At 42.4% G+C, this 16,695-nt stretch overlaps 1 protein-coding gene across 3 annotated transcripts in view; it reads right to left on the bottom strand.

Moving 5' to 3' along the window:
• dpy19l3 (dpy-19 like C-mannosyltransferase 3) overlaps positions 1–9,193 on the bottom strand; it is a 66,335-nt gene extending 57,142 nt beyond the window's left edge. For 2 of the 3 annotated variants that reach the window (XM_071488144.1, XM_071488146.1), the window contains exons 1-3: positions 9,000–9,193; positions 8,245–8,374; positions 7,472–7,599 (exon numbers count right to left, since the gene is read on the bottom strand). In XM_071488144.1, the coding sequence (XP_071344245.1) occupies positions 7,472–7,599; positions 8,245–8,365 (249 nt within the window). In that variant the 5' untranslated portion in view covers positions 8,366–8,374; positions 9,000–9,193. Of the gene's footprint in view, positions 1–7,471; positions 7,600–8,244; positions 8,375–8,797 lie in introns of all 3 variants that reach the window. The other variant, XM_071488145.1, reaches the window with a different exon arrangement.
• Between the last annotated feature and the right edge of the window lie 7,502 nt (positions 9,194–16,695).

Below are 16,695 nucleotides of genomic sequence, written 5' to 3'. Positions count from 1 at the left end.
ATAGTTCTCAAAAAGTGAATGCACAGAAATGAATGAAAGTGTTTTTCTTACCAGAACGAACATGGTTGATGATTAGGTCCTGTTTAATAACAAAACATTTTTCCCTTTCAGCTACAGAGAGTGGAGCTTGTCTCAGATGTGCTTGTTTAATTTAAGGCTCAAGTTAAAATGGTGACAACAATACAAGTAGTAACTCCTACCATGAGCTGAGAGAACCACAGCAGATTCTCATGTATGCTGTTAACACACCAGGCCTGAGCCAGTGCCAGCAGCGCAGCCAGTAGCAGCCCTGCTGCCATGGAAACACACCGTCGCCAAGACCACCGGGGTGGAAGGTCTGACCCGGAACAAGAACCTGATCCTCCAAACAGATAAACGCCCCTCTTCTGTTTGGCATTTGATCTCGCTGTCCCCCAAGTCAAGTGACTGCTATCATCTTGCGAAAGGCCCAAATTAGTTTCCAGCAGTTTTACTCTCTTACGAAGCTCCATTGCCTGAGAAGACGGAGATTATCAATACATTCTTGGATCCTTTGATGAGCTGAATCCAGGTAGATAAACAGCATGCTCCTGGGTTGAGCTATAGAACTGATCCAAATCCATTACTGTAATAAATGTAAATGCGGTGTGTTTTTCTTTTCTTGAAGTCAGTCCAAATAAATTAGCTTTTTAATCGCTTCAAGTTCCTTGCCAAAGGAAATATGCAAAAGCTTTTTCCAAGGGAATAAGCAGCTAGTTTCCTTCCCAATCCTTCTTTTGAGTTTGCCTGAGGCAAAACAAGCATTGGCTTTTCACCAAGAACTTTGATGAGATGGCTAATCCTCAATTTAAATTAAGGTCAAAGAGAATAAGCCTAGTTAACAAGTTCACACATTGCTCATTACCCTGAAAGCTAGTGCATTTCTCCGAAGGCATCAATCCTCTTCTCTCTGTCTCTCTCTGTTATCACTCCCTTTTTATTGGTCTTTGAATAACTCCTGTCTCTCTGATGTGGTGCTTGAAGAATCCAAGGGTTGGTCCAGCATTGGCCTTTATATCTTCCAGAGCCTGAACATGAACGGCCGCCATCTCCACTGAACTCCAACAGAGACTTCAAAACAAAAAGCAGCTACTACGTACGAAGACAAAAGCAAAATAGAGACTGAGCTACAGTATCAACAGGGTAGGCTGCAGATAACTGGAGAAGCCAGGGGGAGGGAAAGAAAAGAGAGTTGACTACTGGTGACCTCTCGTCTATAAAAACATGCATGCATGCAAGAAAAGAAGAAGATGAGGTGGGGGTGGGGAGCGGCGAGGGGAACATGTTGGAACATCATTCGGAAAATGCGGGGAACATTTGTCGGAGGGTTTGTGGATCTGGAACCAGCTTCAAGCTGTGAGCACATGTCTGAAATAAGCTCCGCTAGGCACCGGGGCCAACGTGGACATGACTTCACACCTGATGAATTCAAGAGGGCAGATTAAGCCAGATGCCTGACTGCATACGTAAGAGGAGGCGATAATAGGCATTGTAAAGAGTGTGTGTGAAAGAGAGACATAGCAAAGGAGCAAGAAGAACTTAATAAACCCTTTAACCTCAGACTAACACTGCCACCACATTCCCTCAACAACACATGGAGCGAGGAAACCACATGTGAGATTATTAACAAGACTAGGTAGAAATCATATGGCTGGACTGTATATGGGGGTGTGCAGGGTGTAAAAAAGAAAATGTATAAATCCAGGGCAGAATTTCTTTCCCAGTCTGACAATGTGCTTTGTCATTTCCTCATGTGGAAAAATGAGGGATGCAACCATACACAACAAAACAAAAATGATAATCTAGCATTAAATCCACCCTTTCAGCACCATGGATAGCGCCACTCAGCCAGGCGTGCCAAAATCACTTATTTATAAATTCCAATATTTAATAGAAAATAAACTCAAAACACGACAGCACAATGTACTGTCAACACAAAGGTTAATGGGCTATTGTCACAGGAGCACAAGCTGTGACTGTGATGTTTGCACGGTACCCTGTCTCATAGTTGGACTGGCCATCAGGAGCACTGGGAGAAATCCTGGTGGGCCACCACAACTGTGGGCCAGTCAAAAAAAAATCAGAAACACCAGTAACCAGAGATGAGACGATGTGCGTACTGCAGCACATCAGCACAGCAATAAAAGCCCTGTTAGGAAATTAAGGGTTTCTGTCCACTGAAACACTAGAGGGATTTTAATTTGAAACACTCACAGGAAGTGTTGACTTTGTATTAACACACAATGCCGCTACTTTAACAGGGCAAATGGATCAAAACGAGGCATCATACTAAAATACCTGTATGACCTATATATATTATATTATATATATATATATATATATATATATATCAAAGAGAGGAAATTAAAAATAAGGATCTGTCTTTAATACAGACCTGTTTCCTTCTGCAGCTGAGGTAAATACAGACCCCAGTCACTATGACTAAACCCAGTAATAGAAACTGTTCGCACCAAATCGTTTTGAAAGAGCAACAGCCAATGGGAAAAGTCCAACGCTCAACCAACCGATGATGTCCTGTCCAGCCAAAAATGTTGCCCTTTCTTTGAAACAGCAGCTTCTCCACAGACTGCCAACACCCAGACCCCATCAGCCATGTAGGGTCAGGTCGGGCAGCAACAACCGGTGCTGATACCAAGCAGGAGGGACTTCAAAACTTACAAATTGCTTTCCAGCATGTCTCATGGTTTTCTTCCATCCTGCTTGACCATGACACACTTTAGAGAGCATGTGTGTGTCTGAGCCGGTAAGCGGAAGAGTGAAAGTGAGACAGAGACAGACAGACAGTGGGCAGGAAATACATCAGCTGAGGAGGAAACAGCAAAGCAGGTCAAGCATCTGCTCACATGACCACAAGCATCTCAACAGTGTGTTCGCAGTTCACTACATTTGCTGCGGCTCGGAAAAGCGCATGTGTGTTTTCTAGCTGGACAATGTCGCATGTGCTGCATGTGGACTTTGATTTGGGATTCAGAGCGTGTCCACACTAAGACAGCAAAATGTGAAAGTGAATCTTTTTCCCACTGTTTTTGGCCCCACTAAACCACCAAAACTGAGCTTTTTACTGTCTCCAGAATGGATCAACCTGAAAACACAACTACCATAATGTAGTGAAGAGCACAACTTTTAGAAAACACACAAAAATTCACACCCAGTGTTGTCATTAACCTGTATTAATGTTAATTTTGTTAGACGACTACCGGTCTTAGAGAAGTGTCTCGAGCAACACCTCGATGCAGCAGCACAAGAATTACTGTTTGTCTTCTTGAGAGTTAGCAGTCATGAGCCGATCAAATCGCTATTTTATGTTAATTTAGTTGTCTGATAACAGAGATGTAAATTTATGTAAATGATAACAGCTAAATGTTCAGCTGTATTAAAACACATGATCAGTAATTACAAAGAGCTGGAGGGACCGAGCGGAAATTTAACCAGGGGATGAGAACAAAAACAGATCTGCATTAAAGGAACTTTAACGCACTCACACTCAATGAGCTGCTGAGTTGATGGGAGCACTGTTGTTTCAGGTACCAGCGAGATGATGAAATCCAATAAAGACAGGGTTCCCCACGCATCCTCCAGCAAAATGCAGCTGCATCAAGTGCTTCTCAGCTCGAGAACAGCAAACTTCCACAGGAAAAGAAAAGGGACTAATTCACAGCCTTTAACTGTGCAAACAGAAATCCAATCCTCTGAAGCCGGTTTTGAGTAATAGATCCGCGGGTATCACCTCAACAATCTCTATCTTCTGTCTGTACAACTGCGAGATGAATGGAACAAATATGCCGCTCATGTTAGAAAAACTAAGCGGAATATGCATTTGCACAAACTCAATTGGCAAACACAGCATCTCATTGGATGAGAGAATAGGTTGAGCTGGATCTTCCTTTTCTGCCAGTTGATCCTGCATTTTGTTATTGGGGCGCTTTGTGTCCGCACCCCTGCTGTGTCAGTGCAGGGGGCTCATTGAAATGAATGAGGGAGCTGTGCTAATGTGTGTCTGAGCACAGGTTGTGCAAAATGAACTAGTTTGTGCAATGTGTCGTCTGACCATGTTGGAAATGTATACCTGCTGTGAATGACCACACTGGTGGACCCAGTGAAAAGACGGCCATCACACTGGAGAGACTTGTTATCATTTAAATAGAAGAAATAAAGCTGCAACATTTTCAGACCGTCTCTACTGAGAGACTGGTCTGGGTGAGAAGGGTGTGAATGTTGGATCGTCAGTTTCAGAAAGTTTTTGGCATCGACCTAAAATCAGCACCAGCAGGGGGTTTCTGAAGCTGTTCGACCCACCGACACGCAGCTCTGACTGAGTGTCCTGCTGCCTTATCCAGGATGCACATTTTTGTTGTTTGCTGACCAGAAGAGATTGAAAGAGATGTGATTGTTAAGACATTTTAGTGTTAACAGTGATCTTAAATCAAAGCAGTCTATGTGCTAGTGTGGACGCACGTTGCTGTTATTCATAAAGAGCATTTTCAGATTGAGCCAGTTCCGTGTGAATGTAGCTTTAGACAGAGGCTTTGATAGCATTAACAGAGGGAAACGCTTCACACACACACACACACACACACACGTGTGCGCAACCTGTGATGATGTCAGCCAGGAGCCCTCTTATGTGGGAACATTTCAGGGAAATGTTCACCAGTAAAGTGACCTGCATTTATTATAAATGAAAGCATCTGTTTGCCTCCTCCCTTCACACATACACACACAAGCAGAAACACGACATCACAGGACCACGGCCTGTGTCCACGCGGACTCTGCTCAATTAACTGGATGTGCTGCTTTGTCTCCCTGTGACAAAAACTCCCAAATTACCCTCTGCAGATTGTCTCGATGTGGGTCAAGACGCACTGTGCATTTGCATGAGAAACAGATGAAGCACCTGGCTGGCACAGCAAGTTACCGCAGACAGATGAGACGGATTCAGCGAGGAAGATTTTTAAGGGCCGACGTGTTCATTTGTTTTGTTTGATTCCTCACGCTCTCCTCTGCTCGGCACAAAATTGAAAATCTGTTCTGTGATTAGGATAATTCTTCAAAATCTGAACCAATATGTGCGGATGAAACTCTGCTATCAGCTACCAAAGACCAACTCCCACCAAACTGTGAAAACTCAAACTTTCAAGTATTACCTCATCTACCATCTACTTTCCATCGAGAGTACTTGTTTACAGCAGTTCCACAACAATTTTCATCTACATCCTCACTTTCGCACATTGACCAAACACGGTCCAGACACACACTGGGTTTTGATCTTGGCTTATTTAAAGAAAAACTCGTCCTATATTACCATAACATCATATGCAAATCACATTACATGAGACTAAAACCAACCAAAGTGACCTGCATTCCCTGCCTCACTTGACTCATACATCTACCGAAACACATGACGATTCCTGCACCTCCAAACGAAGCAAACACGACACACGGCAACAGCATTCATTTACATTTTGCCCCCGTTATGACGGTGACAGAGCAATCTGTTCTGCCATGTCAACCAGCTCAAAATCTGCTATGTGCATCACAGTCTGAACCAGAGTGTTGGTGAAGCTCTGCAAAAGGGATTTAAAAATGACATCATATCTGGCAGGGCACAATGTTCTGCTGCTGTTCACTGAACAGACTCTAAAGAGGACTGTGTAACAACCAGTTGCCCCGGTGTTTCAAGACTTCGTGTGGTTCATTCAACGGCCTTGAAAATCAATCCTCTGCAGTGTATGGAAAAACAATCACCCCATTTCAGGATGAAGTGTTTATGACGTGTTCGCGAGCTATTTTAGAGAGAGAACTGGAAGAGGGGACGTGTCTGATTGGCATTTATATTGAAGCTACATTTCCTCTTGAGATAAGCAGAAAATGTGAGTGGAATTTTTTTGGCCTTTCTAAGTTCAAACTGGGAGACATTTTCCATCCGCAAATATCCACATCTGTGATGCGGTTGATGAGTCTTACACATGGATGTCAAAACCTGAGATAACCTCCATATAAAAGTGTCAGACGCATCAACCCGGCCATCTCTGCTGCTCCTTAACAAGAGCCTCATAAAAAAGATAAAGGAGTCCATATGTTTTCAACATTCCTAGACCTTCTTCCTGGTCTGACATAAACCCTGTGGCAATACTTTGTGTTAAAGTGTCATTGAGACTTACAGACTTTAAGTTTATAGTTCTTACTAAACCAATGAAACGTCTACGTATCGTACACAATCAATGGACAAAGGGCTTGGCAACGGATCATCACCATAAATATCTTTAATTGTGCACCATCATTCCCAGTAAACAGGAACACTATAGCCCTTTTTCCACTGGGGCTAAGACCCACTAACATGAGGCCCGGGTCAAATGACTCTGCAGTAGGGTATTTATCAGGTAATTATGAGCTCCAGCTGTGATCAGCATTGACGTAATCACAACACCCGGAGGAACCTGTAAACCCCCCCCCCCCCCCCCCCCCCCCAGAGCCCAGAAACTGTAAACAGACCAGAACAGCACAGTGCTGTTAAACCAGAAACACCATCACTACACTGCTCTCAGGGATGAAAGAGTGAGCTGCAGCCCCAAAATAAGTTTCAAAAACACACAATCTCTGTTCGAAGCATCTCGCACAGAGGCTCCAACACTTTTAGGGGTGCACCAACCCCGGAATGAGACGCGACAGATCCATTTTACCAGTCTGCACAGCAGCTAGCAGCTCACTCTCTCTCCACCGCATCTGTGTGTGTGCTCTGAGTGCATGTGATGACATCGCTCTTTGAAGTTGTGTGTGTTCTCAGTCTGAGCAGAGAGGCAAATTCAACTGGCAGTGGAAAAGGGGGTTAATCGGCTTTTAATAGTGGGTTTACCAGCATTTAAAAAAAACCCACTTACACCTGCTAATTTTTGTGGAAAAAGGGTATACAGTAATTCACGATTTAGAGAAAGTAACAAAACCACCTTCAAAAAATCTGACAATTTAAATTTGCCTTAAATACAGTAGCTTGTGAAACCCTAGCCCGTTTTATTACACCACCCCAGTGTGTGGTTTTAGATTACATGTTGGCATTCTGATATCAGAGGCATCACATGTAACACAGCAGCGTCAGTCTCTGTCCCACGATACCAGTTCTCCTTTTTACAAAGACATTGATCCGCCTCTGTCATTGCCTTCATTGGTGACATAGACTTGCAACTTGGATCTGGTCTCATCCAGTCACAAGCACTTCTCATCTTTTGCAACCATTTCTGAACTTTAGGCCACATTGATAGCAAACACATGACAGTTGCATCCGCTGATCTTTACTGCTGCTGTTGCTGAAATGGGCCTTTTTCACAGCAGACATCTGTATTCTTAACACAGGAAAAAGCACGTCTGTTCTACTCAAGTGTCCCTGCGTTAACAAAATAATTACCTGATGTGAAACGCTGTAACAGTGAGGGGTCCTTACCTTGATGTTGGAGAACCACAGGTCATTCTCATGCAGTGTGGCCACGTAGATGCAGCACAGCAGGCCGAGACCTACAGACACAGACCAACCAACAGACGTCCAGACTATTGCCCCCCACGACCAATCACCTGCAGGAACATTAGCATGTCATTAAGTTGCTGCCAAGTGAAATCTTTACGTCTTTTAAAAACACTTGAATAATACAGACCATCATTTGTAATCGTATGTTATTTTTGACACCTGTGCTGCTATGAAAAGTCAAACTGTCTATTAAAAAAAAAAATTAATAATTTCTATTCAGTGGATACTAGTGAAATACAGTTTATTCATATATTATACATGACATGAATTTCAATGACTTAAATTTTAATATGTGAAATGTGGGAAAAAAAGCTCACAGATTTTCACTTCATTACGCCTCACATCCTCTGTGGATGCAACACATGCTACGCGTGACTGCATATGCACAGGGCACGAAAGGTGTAAGAGAGCAGGCTTCCAGCAGCAGAGTGAGTTATCTAAATGTGGCATTTCATTTAAACCCCACGAAGAACTTTCCTTCCCATTCTGCACCCACAGCTGGTCAGAGGTCAGGGTCAGATACAGAACACCGACCCTGGAGCTGGATCTGACCCACAGACACTTCAGCAGGGCGGATAGCTGCCAGCCATGCTCACCCCTTCCATCGAAGGGCATTTCTTTTCTGCAGCCACTGGGCCATTTTGTTGCTGCTGTGTATGGGAATCAGCTGGGTGGGAGGGTGGCTCACTCACCATGCAACATCTTCTCTGGGTGATGATCGGTGCAACAGTTGGACTGCTGGGACTGAAACTCTGCACCGAGGGGAGGGTGCTCCTTCCCCTTGCTGCCCTTCCTCTGACGCAGGGCTGTCATGTTGAAACACTGCAACCAGACAGGGGCAGTGTGTCTGATTACACACACAGATATGACGGAGGCACCGAGTGAAGACACACATACACACAAATAAATATCGCACACACACACACACACACACACACACACACACACACACGCAGCGTGTGCGCTGCTGCTGCAAACTGAGCCAAAGCAAACAACGACGTGCGCCAGTGTTTGGTTTCCGTCGCTGTCGGTCAGTCAGGCACTGACACTCGGGTGGACGGGCCTGCTCACAGCGGCGTCTCCAGGTCACGCTGCCGCCAGAGTAACGTGAAACATCACGTCCCGCCTGTCGAAAGCGACAGACCCCCGGCAAGACCACATGACTCCCAGCGTATTTCAGCCGGGCACAGAGACAGAATAGCGAATGTACGAGTCCCCCACTAGACCATCAGACAGGACATTGACCTCAGTGGGGATGGTGAGACCCGGGATGCGACAGAGTGCGATCAGACTGGACTGTTTTTGGGCAGCACGGATACACTCCTACAGCCTGATTAGACCCGAAGTGCATTTTACATAGAGGCGCGCTCCCGTTATGGACGCCACACTGTCTTTCTGTCTTGACGGCAACAAAGACGTGAGCCGACGGTGCATGAGTAAGCCTCACCCTCCTCTACGGCAGCGGCGTGATGGTCCGACAGCGCTCCTCTCCACCTCCCTCTCTCTCCCCCCTCTTTCTCTACGCCTCTCTATGTCCCTCGCTCTTTCATTTGTCTCTCATCTTTTTTTCCGCTCACGTTAAAACTCATCGGTCAGCTCCTCACCGCACTGGCTTTACCCACGGAACAATACCGGAACACAGGCGACCCCGCCTTCAAAATAAAAGCGCAAGGATATGGCTCTTGTAATATATGATCTTTTAAAGCATATGAACCAGCTCGTAGCCTTTTAGTTGCTCCTGAGGCAAAGCTAAAAAGGTGACAGAGCCTTCACGGTCAGGGCCCCGAAGCTCTTTAAAATCTGCTCTTAAAATGTACTTTTATCGCAGAGCCTTTCCCGATTTTACTGAATTTATTGACTACTTTTGCTTTTATTGACATTTAATTTTTTGCTTTTATTGATTATTTTACTGGCCACCCTCTTGCTGGTGTCACTGCCTTGGTCTATTTGGTCTTTTAGATTTAGAGTTTAGATAGTTAGATAATTAGACAGTTTGATAGTTTGGTTGTTAGTCTTGATTTGTTTTGTCTCTTTTTTCTGAATAAAAAGGGGGAATGTAAGGTCTGTGTCTCAAGATTGTGTAAAGACTGACTTCAGTGCAGACCAAAACACACCTTAGGCAGTGCTACCAAGGCCAGAGCGTCACATGGGTGGGGCAGTGCACTCTAAAGGTTAAGATGGCCATATCTGATGATATGGCAGAAAAGGAAATAAAAGACAAAAAAGAACAAAAAGACCAGTAAGTGTCAAAAAGGATTAATCTCATTAGAATAGATAAGAAGCCAGTCATGTCTCTTTTTTTTTATTTAGTCACATACTCACCAACCCAAGAATGGGTGTATGAACTTCAGTGGAAATGTGCCCTCTAAAGTAATGGGGTAACAGAGATGTCATGAAGCAGCATTATAAAAAAAAATATTAGTTTGATATTTAAATTGAATGAAAATGAAATTAAATGGAGTATCTAGCAAGATAAAGACCCAGATATTTTTCACAGGATTTTGTGAAGACCAAAACACAACTGATTGTTGCAACTGTTTAGAGCAGACACAAGGCCACGTGTCTGCTCCAAAGTGACCCACAATCAATTAATGCAACTTTAAAGGGTGCAGGAAAAGAAGCAAATGAGATGACTATTGTCAACATCTTAAATGATGGAAAATAGACTTATGTTAAAATGATCTGTTACAAACTCTTGTGAATATCATTTTTATGTTGTTTTTTTTAAACCATAACTTCAACATTGTTCCAAACAGACAAGTGTCTTAAGATGGATTTTGCCTTAATTTGAACATTTCAGCCCCTCTTCAGGTACATGAGTGCAACCTAGGGCATTGTTTTAAGTATACCACTAACTTTTGCACACTCAAGTGTGTATTCTGTTGTAAAACTAAATTTATTCTTAATCCCCATGAGTTTGTGGATCACATTTGCCTTTGTCAGTCTTGTTTTCATCAGACCAAAGAATCTTGTTTTTCACAATCTGGGAGTCCTGGTGCATTTTTGCAAACTCTAAGCAGCTTCCATGAAGAGGCCTCTCTTAAAACCCAGAGCAGTGGAGTGCTGTAGTGATGTGTGTCCTTCTGGAAGTTTCTACCATCTCCACACAGGATCTGTAGCTAGCTGGCTGCAGATATTTTCCTCATGATTTGATGGACCAAAGGCAGAGCTAAAAGAAGACAGAATGTTGGACTTCAGTTTGTCAGGAGACCAGAAACACAACTCCAGCTGAATGCTAATTTTGCTCTGCAGCTCCCAAGTGGTCAAAAAAATCTGCTAAGTCTTGCTAGTTCTTTTTCTTGTATTTTTCCTGTCATGGGGAAACCATCGTTTCAGTTCATGTGAACACAGTTTGGTAGAAATGGGTCAGACTGGTTTAATATTTTGGCTGGTCAGTTAATATTATAGCTTGGTGATGATTGAAGCAACATTTGTCAGTTTGAGAAACAATCACAAAGAAAGACAAGCTGAAAAAAGTGCGTTCAAAGTCATTTCAAACACTGACAGCTGATTTACAACAGTATCATGAAGTAGTTTGTCTTGTACATTAGTTTCAGTATTGTACAGTATTATTTAATGTGGTTTTAAGATGCTTGTAATACGTAAAGGCTCTAAAGTAATAACTTTTGCAAAATCTGACCAAGTTATTATGTTTTATTATGTTTTAACATGACTATCTATGTTAAGATCAGTCAGTCAGTTTGGGCTACCTATTTTGTCTCTATATGTCAGATGTATATCGTCTGTGTCTTCAAGTTTTATTATGCTACCTCAGTGTTGCAGCTGACTGGGCCAGTTCTAGTTGGAAACAGATTTACCTTAATTCTGCAAAGAAAACATGTTTCCAGTGAAGGCCTATTTGAATAGTTCTTTTTTCTTCTTTTTTATTTTTTTTATTAATGAAATACAGTAAAAAGAGAAATGCTTTCTCAGTGTGGCCAAAGATGGCCCTCCATATTTCATCATTTTCTCAGGGTATAATAAAGACCAAAAAAACTGTGACATATATAATATTTTGTAATATTCTTAAAACTCAAAAGTACAGCCTTTCTAAAAATAATTTAAAATACTTTATTTCTGATTACCACAATAACCACTATAGATGTATTGGCTTACACTTTTAATGTAGTTACTTGTACAGGTGTGGCAATGGATTATTAAACTGGCTAGAGGCTCACTGAGACTGTGGACATTTTCTTTCTTTGTCTGTTCCACAAACACACACACACACACACACACACACACACACACACACAATTTAACATCTCACTGCCAGGTAAAAGTGCTAAGTAAAGGGCTTTTATTTCTGTCTTGCAGATAGCTATAAATATATCTATTATCTGAAACATGTCACTTTCAGTGCTATTTATCAGCCTGTGCAAAGCAATTCATAGAGGCTGCTGTCCTCATTTACAAATTGGACTGTATTTTTCTTGCTTTCTGTACGCACTTTTGCCTCCAGGTTCAGAATAGGAAGGTGTGTGAGGTCAATGATGAAATCACCCTCATGGTGAAAGTAGCAGATGGTGCTGAATCACCTGGGAGACCTGCTGCTGTTTCCCTTTCACGCTGTTTTGATCTAGTGGGGGACCTTATCCTGGTAATGGAAAGACCAGTCCCCTCCATTGATCTCTTCATGTGCAGCAAAACCAAAGCAGGCCACCTGGAGGAAGATGAGGCTACTGTAGCTAGGTGAAGGATGAGGTATAGTCTGCAATCAACTCCCAGAGAGTTTAGTTTAATTCATATGGTGTGTTAACATCCACATGACACAATTATGGGAAAATCAGGGCCAGTAAATGAAAATCACATGGACTCAGAATTTATTGGTATAACATGGTAATTGTTTGCAGTGTTTGGCCAACAGAGCAGTTAAAAGAGACTGGCCAAGCATGAAACACTATCACATGTTAAAAAATGAATTGATTTTATTGAACCCATAAGTCTTTGTGTTTTGGGCTCTTTTGATTCAACTCTTGAAAGAGAAATGAGACTGTCCGAATCTTTGGTACCACACTGTTTTCATTCGGTGAAAAAAAATGAAAACAGTTGAAAAAAAATCAACTATTATATAGCAATTATCCAAGCAACCAATCATGTTGCAGCAGTGCAGTGCATGAAATCCTGCAGATACAAGTCAGGAGCCTCAGTTAATGATCACATCAAACAGCAGAATGGAGAAAAAATGTGATCTCAGTGAGTTTACTTGGGCACAGGCTCACCAAAACTGGACAGTTAAAGACCTGAAAAATGTAGCCTGGTCTGATGAATCAGGATTTCTGCTGAGGCAGCAGATGGTAGGGTAAGAATTTGGCATCAACAGCATGTATCCATGGACCCAACCTGTCTTGTGTCAACGGTCCAGGCTGTTGCTGGTGGTGTAATGGTGTGGGGAATGTTTTCTTGGCACACTTTGGGCTCTTTAATACCAATCAATCTTCATTCAGTACCACAGCCTCTCTGAATTTTGTTGCTGACCACATGCTTCCCTTTGTGGCCACGGTTTACCATCTTCTAATGGTTACCATTTCACAAAGCAAAAGTTGTCTCATGAATGTGCAATGCGATACAATCAAGTCAACATGGTGCAGAACCTCAAAGGAACGTTTCCAACATCTCGAGGAATCCATGTCACAAAGAACTGAGGCTGTTGTAAGAGCAAAGAGAGAAACTATCCAGCGTTAGTGTGGCGTTCCTAATGAAGTCCTCACCGAGTGTATCATCCAGGCATCCGCTTTAAAGGGGCTATTTGTAGGTTTTCTCTGCCACTGAATGTGGTTCTTGCGAGGTGGTGGTGATTGTTGCTTGACAAGAGCTTTGGTCATTGTTGTGTTTCCAAGACAAGAGGTAATAATGCGCTTTCTGAGCAGCTTCAGAGCAGATTGGAAGCTGCAGTGTGTCTCAATCAGAAAGTGACAAGCCAGGGTTAGCTGGTTAGTGTTCTAACTTCAGCAGAAGAACAGACGTGATAGAAGCAAGAGTTAACAAGTTAACACAAGTTAACGCTGGCATTGCTGCTGCTGGAGAAAGGCAAATAAAGGACTTAAGTTTGGTGCTGAAACCGTAATGTTTCTTCTAGACTATTAAGTAAACAGCCGTTAATGCTAACGTTGGCTATGTAGCAAGAGCAAAACTTACAAATAGCTCCTTTAACAGAGTAGCTCAGCATTTTGGAAAGTACACTTTATTGCAGAGGATTGATACAACTTTCATGTCTGTTCGTTCAAGATAAACTGTCAGCAGCCCGTTAGTTTATGTTGACATAAAGCCTGGAAACAGGGAGAAATAGCTTTGTGGAAGCAATAAAACCCACCTACCAGCACCTGCAAAGCTAAGTAACTGACATGTTTGTTATGAACAAGGAGACACTAGGGATAAGGGAAGCAACATGACGGCAGCGTCTTTCCAACTGATTAGAGAACAAACTTCGATTTCACAGTAAAAAAGTGCACAACAAAAAAACTGTTGCAAGCAAACAAAGGGAAGTGGGTGGAGCCAACTAAATGAAACAAGTATAATAAAAGAGTACTTCCTACCCACTCTAGAACACAAGTGGGAAATAAAACTTATATGAAACTCTACACTTACATAAAAACCAAAGGAGGCGACCGGCCTTATACCTTTTGTTCTAAACGAGCATTTCCTGCGTGTGGAGTTGAACTCAATGTGTGAAAGAAAATAACTTCAAAATCTGTATCCAGTCCCTGAGCTGCTGCCTCATCAGTGAACAGTTCACAGTATTGATAACTAATTTAACACAAATCTAAGACATCAGTCTCAACTACACAGCAACAACAGATGAACATAGGACTACAATGAGAAGCAGTCTGAACAACATAATAATATGTAAACCAAAATAAACGTAAATGTAAATGTAAACTTATTTATTCAGTCCATTTAAAAACTGTGTAAAATCAACTCATTGTGGTTTGAAAGTGGGTTATTTCATGTCTTTTCATGAAACCTTCAGCAAGAAAGTGGATGAGTTTATATCCCAAACTATTCCTTTAACATGCAGTCCAGTTAATGTGTGAATTTCACTGTGTCACTGGACACTCACTCATCAGTTTCACTCCAGTCACACATCATCCTGAGGCAGGCGGTGGATACAGCCGCCGACACATCAAATTAGGAAAAATCCGCAGTGAAACTGGATCTACACGGCCGGGTGATTGACTTTGGTTAAATTATTATTAGCTACTGCAGCGATATGATATTTCTGCTCCTGCTCTTCACCCAGTGCTCAGTCTTTGTAAAAGACAAGTTTGGTGTTTAAGAAACAACAACTCCTCCAACTTCAACAACTATACAGGTCTTTTTTGGTCATAGATTGGTTAGGTTTAGGAAAAGATGATTTTTGTGATTTGGGTTAAAATAAGTAGTTCCTGAACATATTTGTTGTCATGGTTACAATTATAACAATGTGGCTAATTTTGTTGAGTGGACATGGCCAGAAACGAACTGCTACCTCAAGATGGGAATCGAACCCCACTCTCCTGTGTCATATTCCTGTGTTTTGTTGACCCATCCTTCCACCACAACCTCCTGCCAATATGGACTGTCATAATTGTGGCCACTAGATATCTCTTGACAACAAAGCGTAATGGGTTTGCCTATAATAACCTGCTGCACAAAAGACCTATAGAATCTTTTTTTTTTTTTTTTACAGGAGTACGGTTCCTTTTGAATTACTTTGTTTCTCTGTGGGGAAAATAGTAGGCCTTTCTAACTGCTGCTTAGATGTGTCTGAACAGAATGACTGTGCTCTTAACAGCATTTGCAAACATACATTATTGACTTATTGCTATTGACCAAGCACAGCAGGTAATGCAATTTAAATTAAGTGAAGTATAACAACACTGTTAGGACCAGCAGTCCTGTTATAATGTTCAACATTAATTTCAGGTGAGAGAAATTTCCACAACAAGTGTTCAGAGCACACGTGTTGGCAGGTGTTGTCACAGCTCTACTGTGAAAAGATTTCATCAGCTAACGTAAAAATGCATCGTTATCCAGCAACAAAAGCGATCCGCAGGAGTCAACAGGACTGAGTCAATATGTAATGCAAAGTGACAATAGTAGTGTTTCTGTTTAAGTGAAGCAAATTATATTTTATTTTGATGCTGAGAAGCGTATATGTGGTACAAATTACAGCATCATAAAAGGAGGAAATTGTCACTAATGCCAGATTGCGGAGTGTGGAAAACATGCTGCGTGGATAGTGTGCTGATACTTTCTGCTATGGTAGGAAACTCAGTCATTATTTGAAAGGGTTATGAAAAAAAGTGTTTCCTCTAGTGGTATCTAGTGTATCTGTCAGAAAGCTTTTCTTTCATGTGTTCCAGGTTGAGATAACCATCAGTGAGATTCCTACCTTCACCTCTATACAATGGAGGTGAATTTAATCAGCCACAGCAATGAAAAATCCCATCTGAAAATTTAACAGCGTGGTGTTTTTGTGGAAACTGTGTTCCTGGTAACTGAGGGCGACTGAGACTAATTTACTGACAGTTTTCCCCTGAGGAAACTGTTCACACTGTGGTCTGTGAATTATCCTTTAAATGTTCCTTTTCTCTCATACATGTACGCAACCATTAAAAACACAACCCAAACCACAACACAAACAAATCAATTCAGTCAATCAAAAACATTCACAAACTGCACTGTCTTGACAAGTGCCCTCGAGACACCAAACAGGTCAAGTGGGAGAGCGCCCAGGGCGTTCGGATGGAAAGGACGGAGTACGTGTGCCCGACATGAAAGACCTGGAGATTATCAAAGAGATTTATGAAAATAAATTGGCTGGGCTCTTGTGGTAAAGAAGGATTATTGGAGAAGAAAACAGATTGTTTAATGGCCGTACTCTCTGACTCCGGCCCCTTTAGCTCTTGAATCATTTCCTTGCGTGCACACATACACCGAGTCTAAATCTGCCCCCCCCCCCCCCCCCCCCCCCCCTCCCCGCCCCCCCCCCACCCTCCTTTTATTTCTCTAAGTCTTGTCATCCAAAGCAGGGAGTGAGACTGCAGGAAGGTGGCCCATTAAAGATATCCCCCCTCTCTCCCAGGGTGCCCAATCTGACTCCCTTTAGCCGGCATGGGATCAAGAATCCTCTTCCTTTTTCACTCACTGTAACACAAAAC

This window comes from Trachinotus anak, unplaced genomic scaffold (genome assembly GCF_046630095.1).
Source record: "Trachinotus anak isolate AG129_WGS33_773 ecotype Australia unplaced genomic scaffold, CSIRO_AGI_Tana_v1 ptg000011l, whole genome shotgun sequence".
NCBI lineage: Eukaryota > Metazoa > Chordata > Actinopteri > Carangiformes > Carangidae > Trachinotus > Trachinotus anak.
This window is presented reverse-complemented; position numbering and strand designations above follow the sequence as displayed.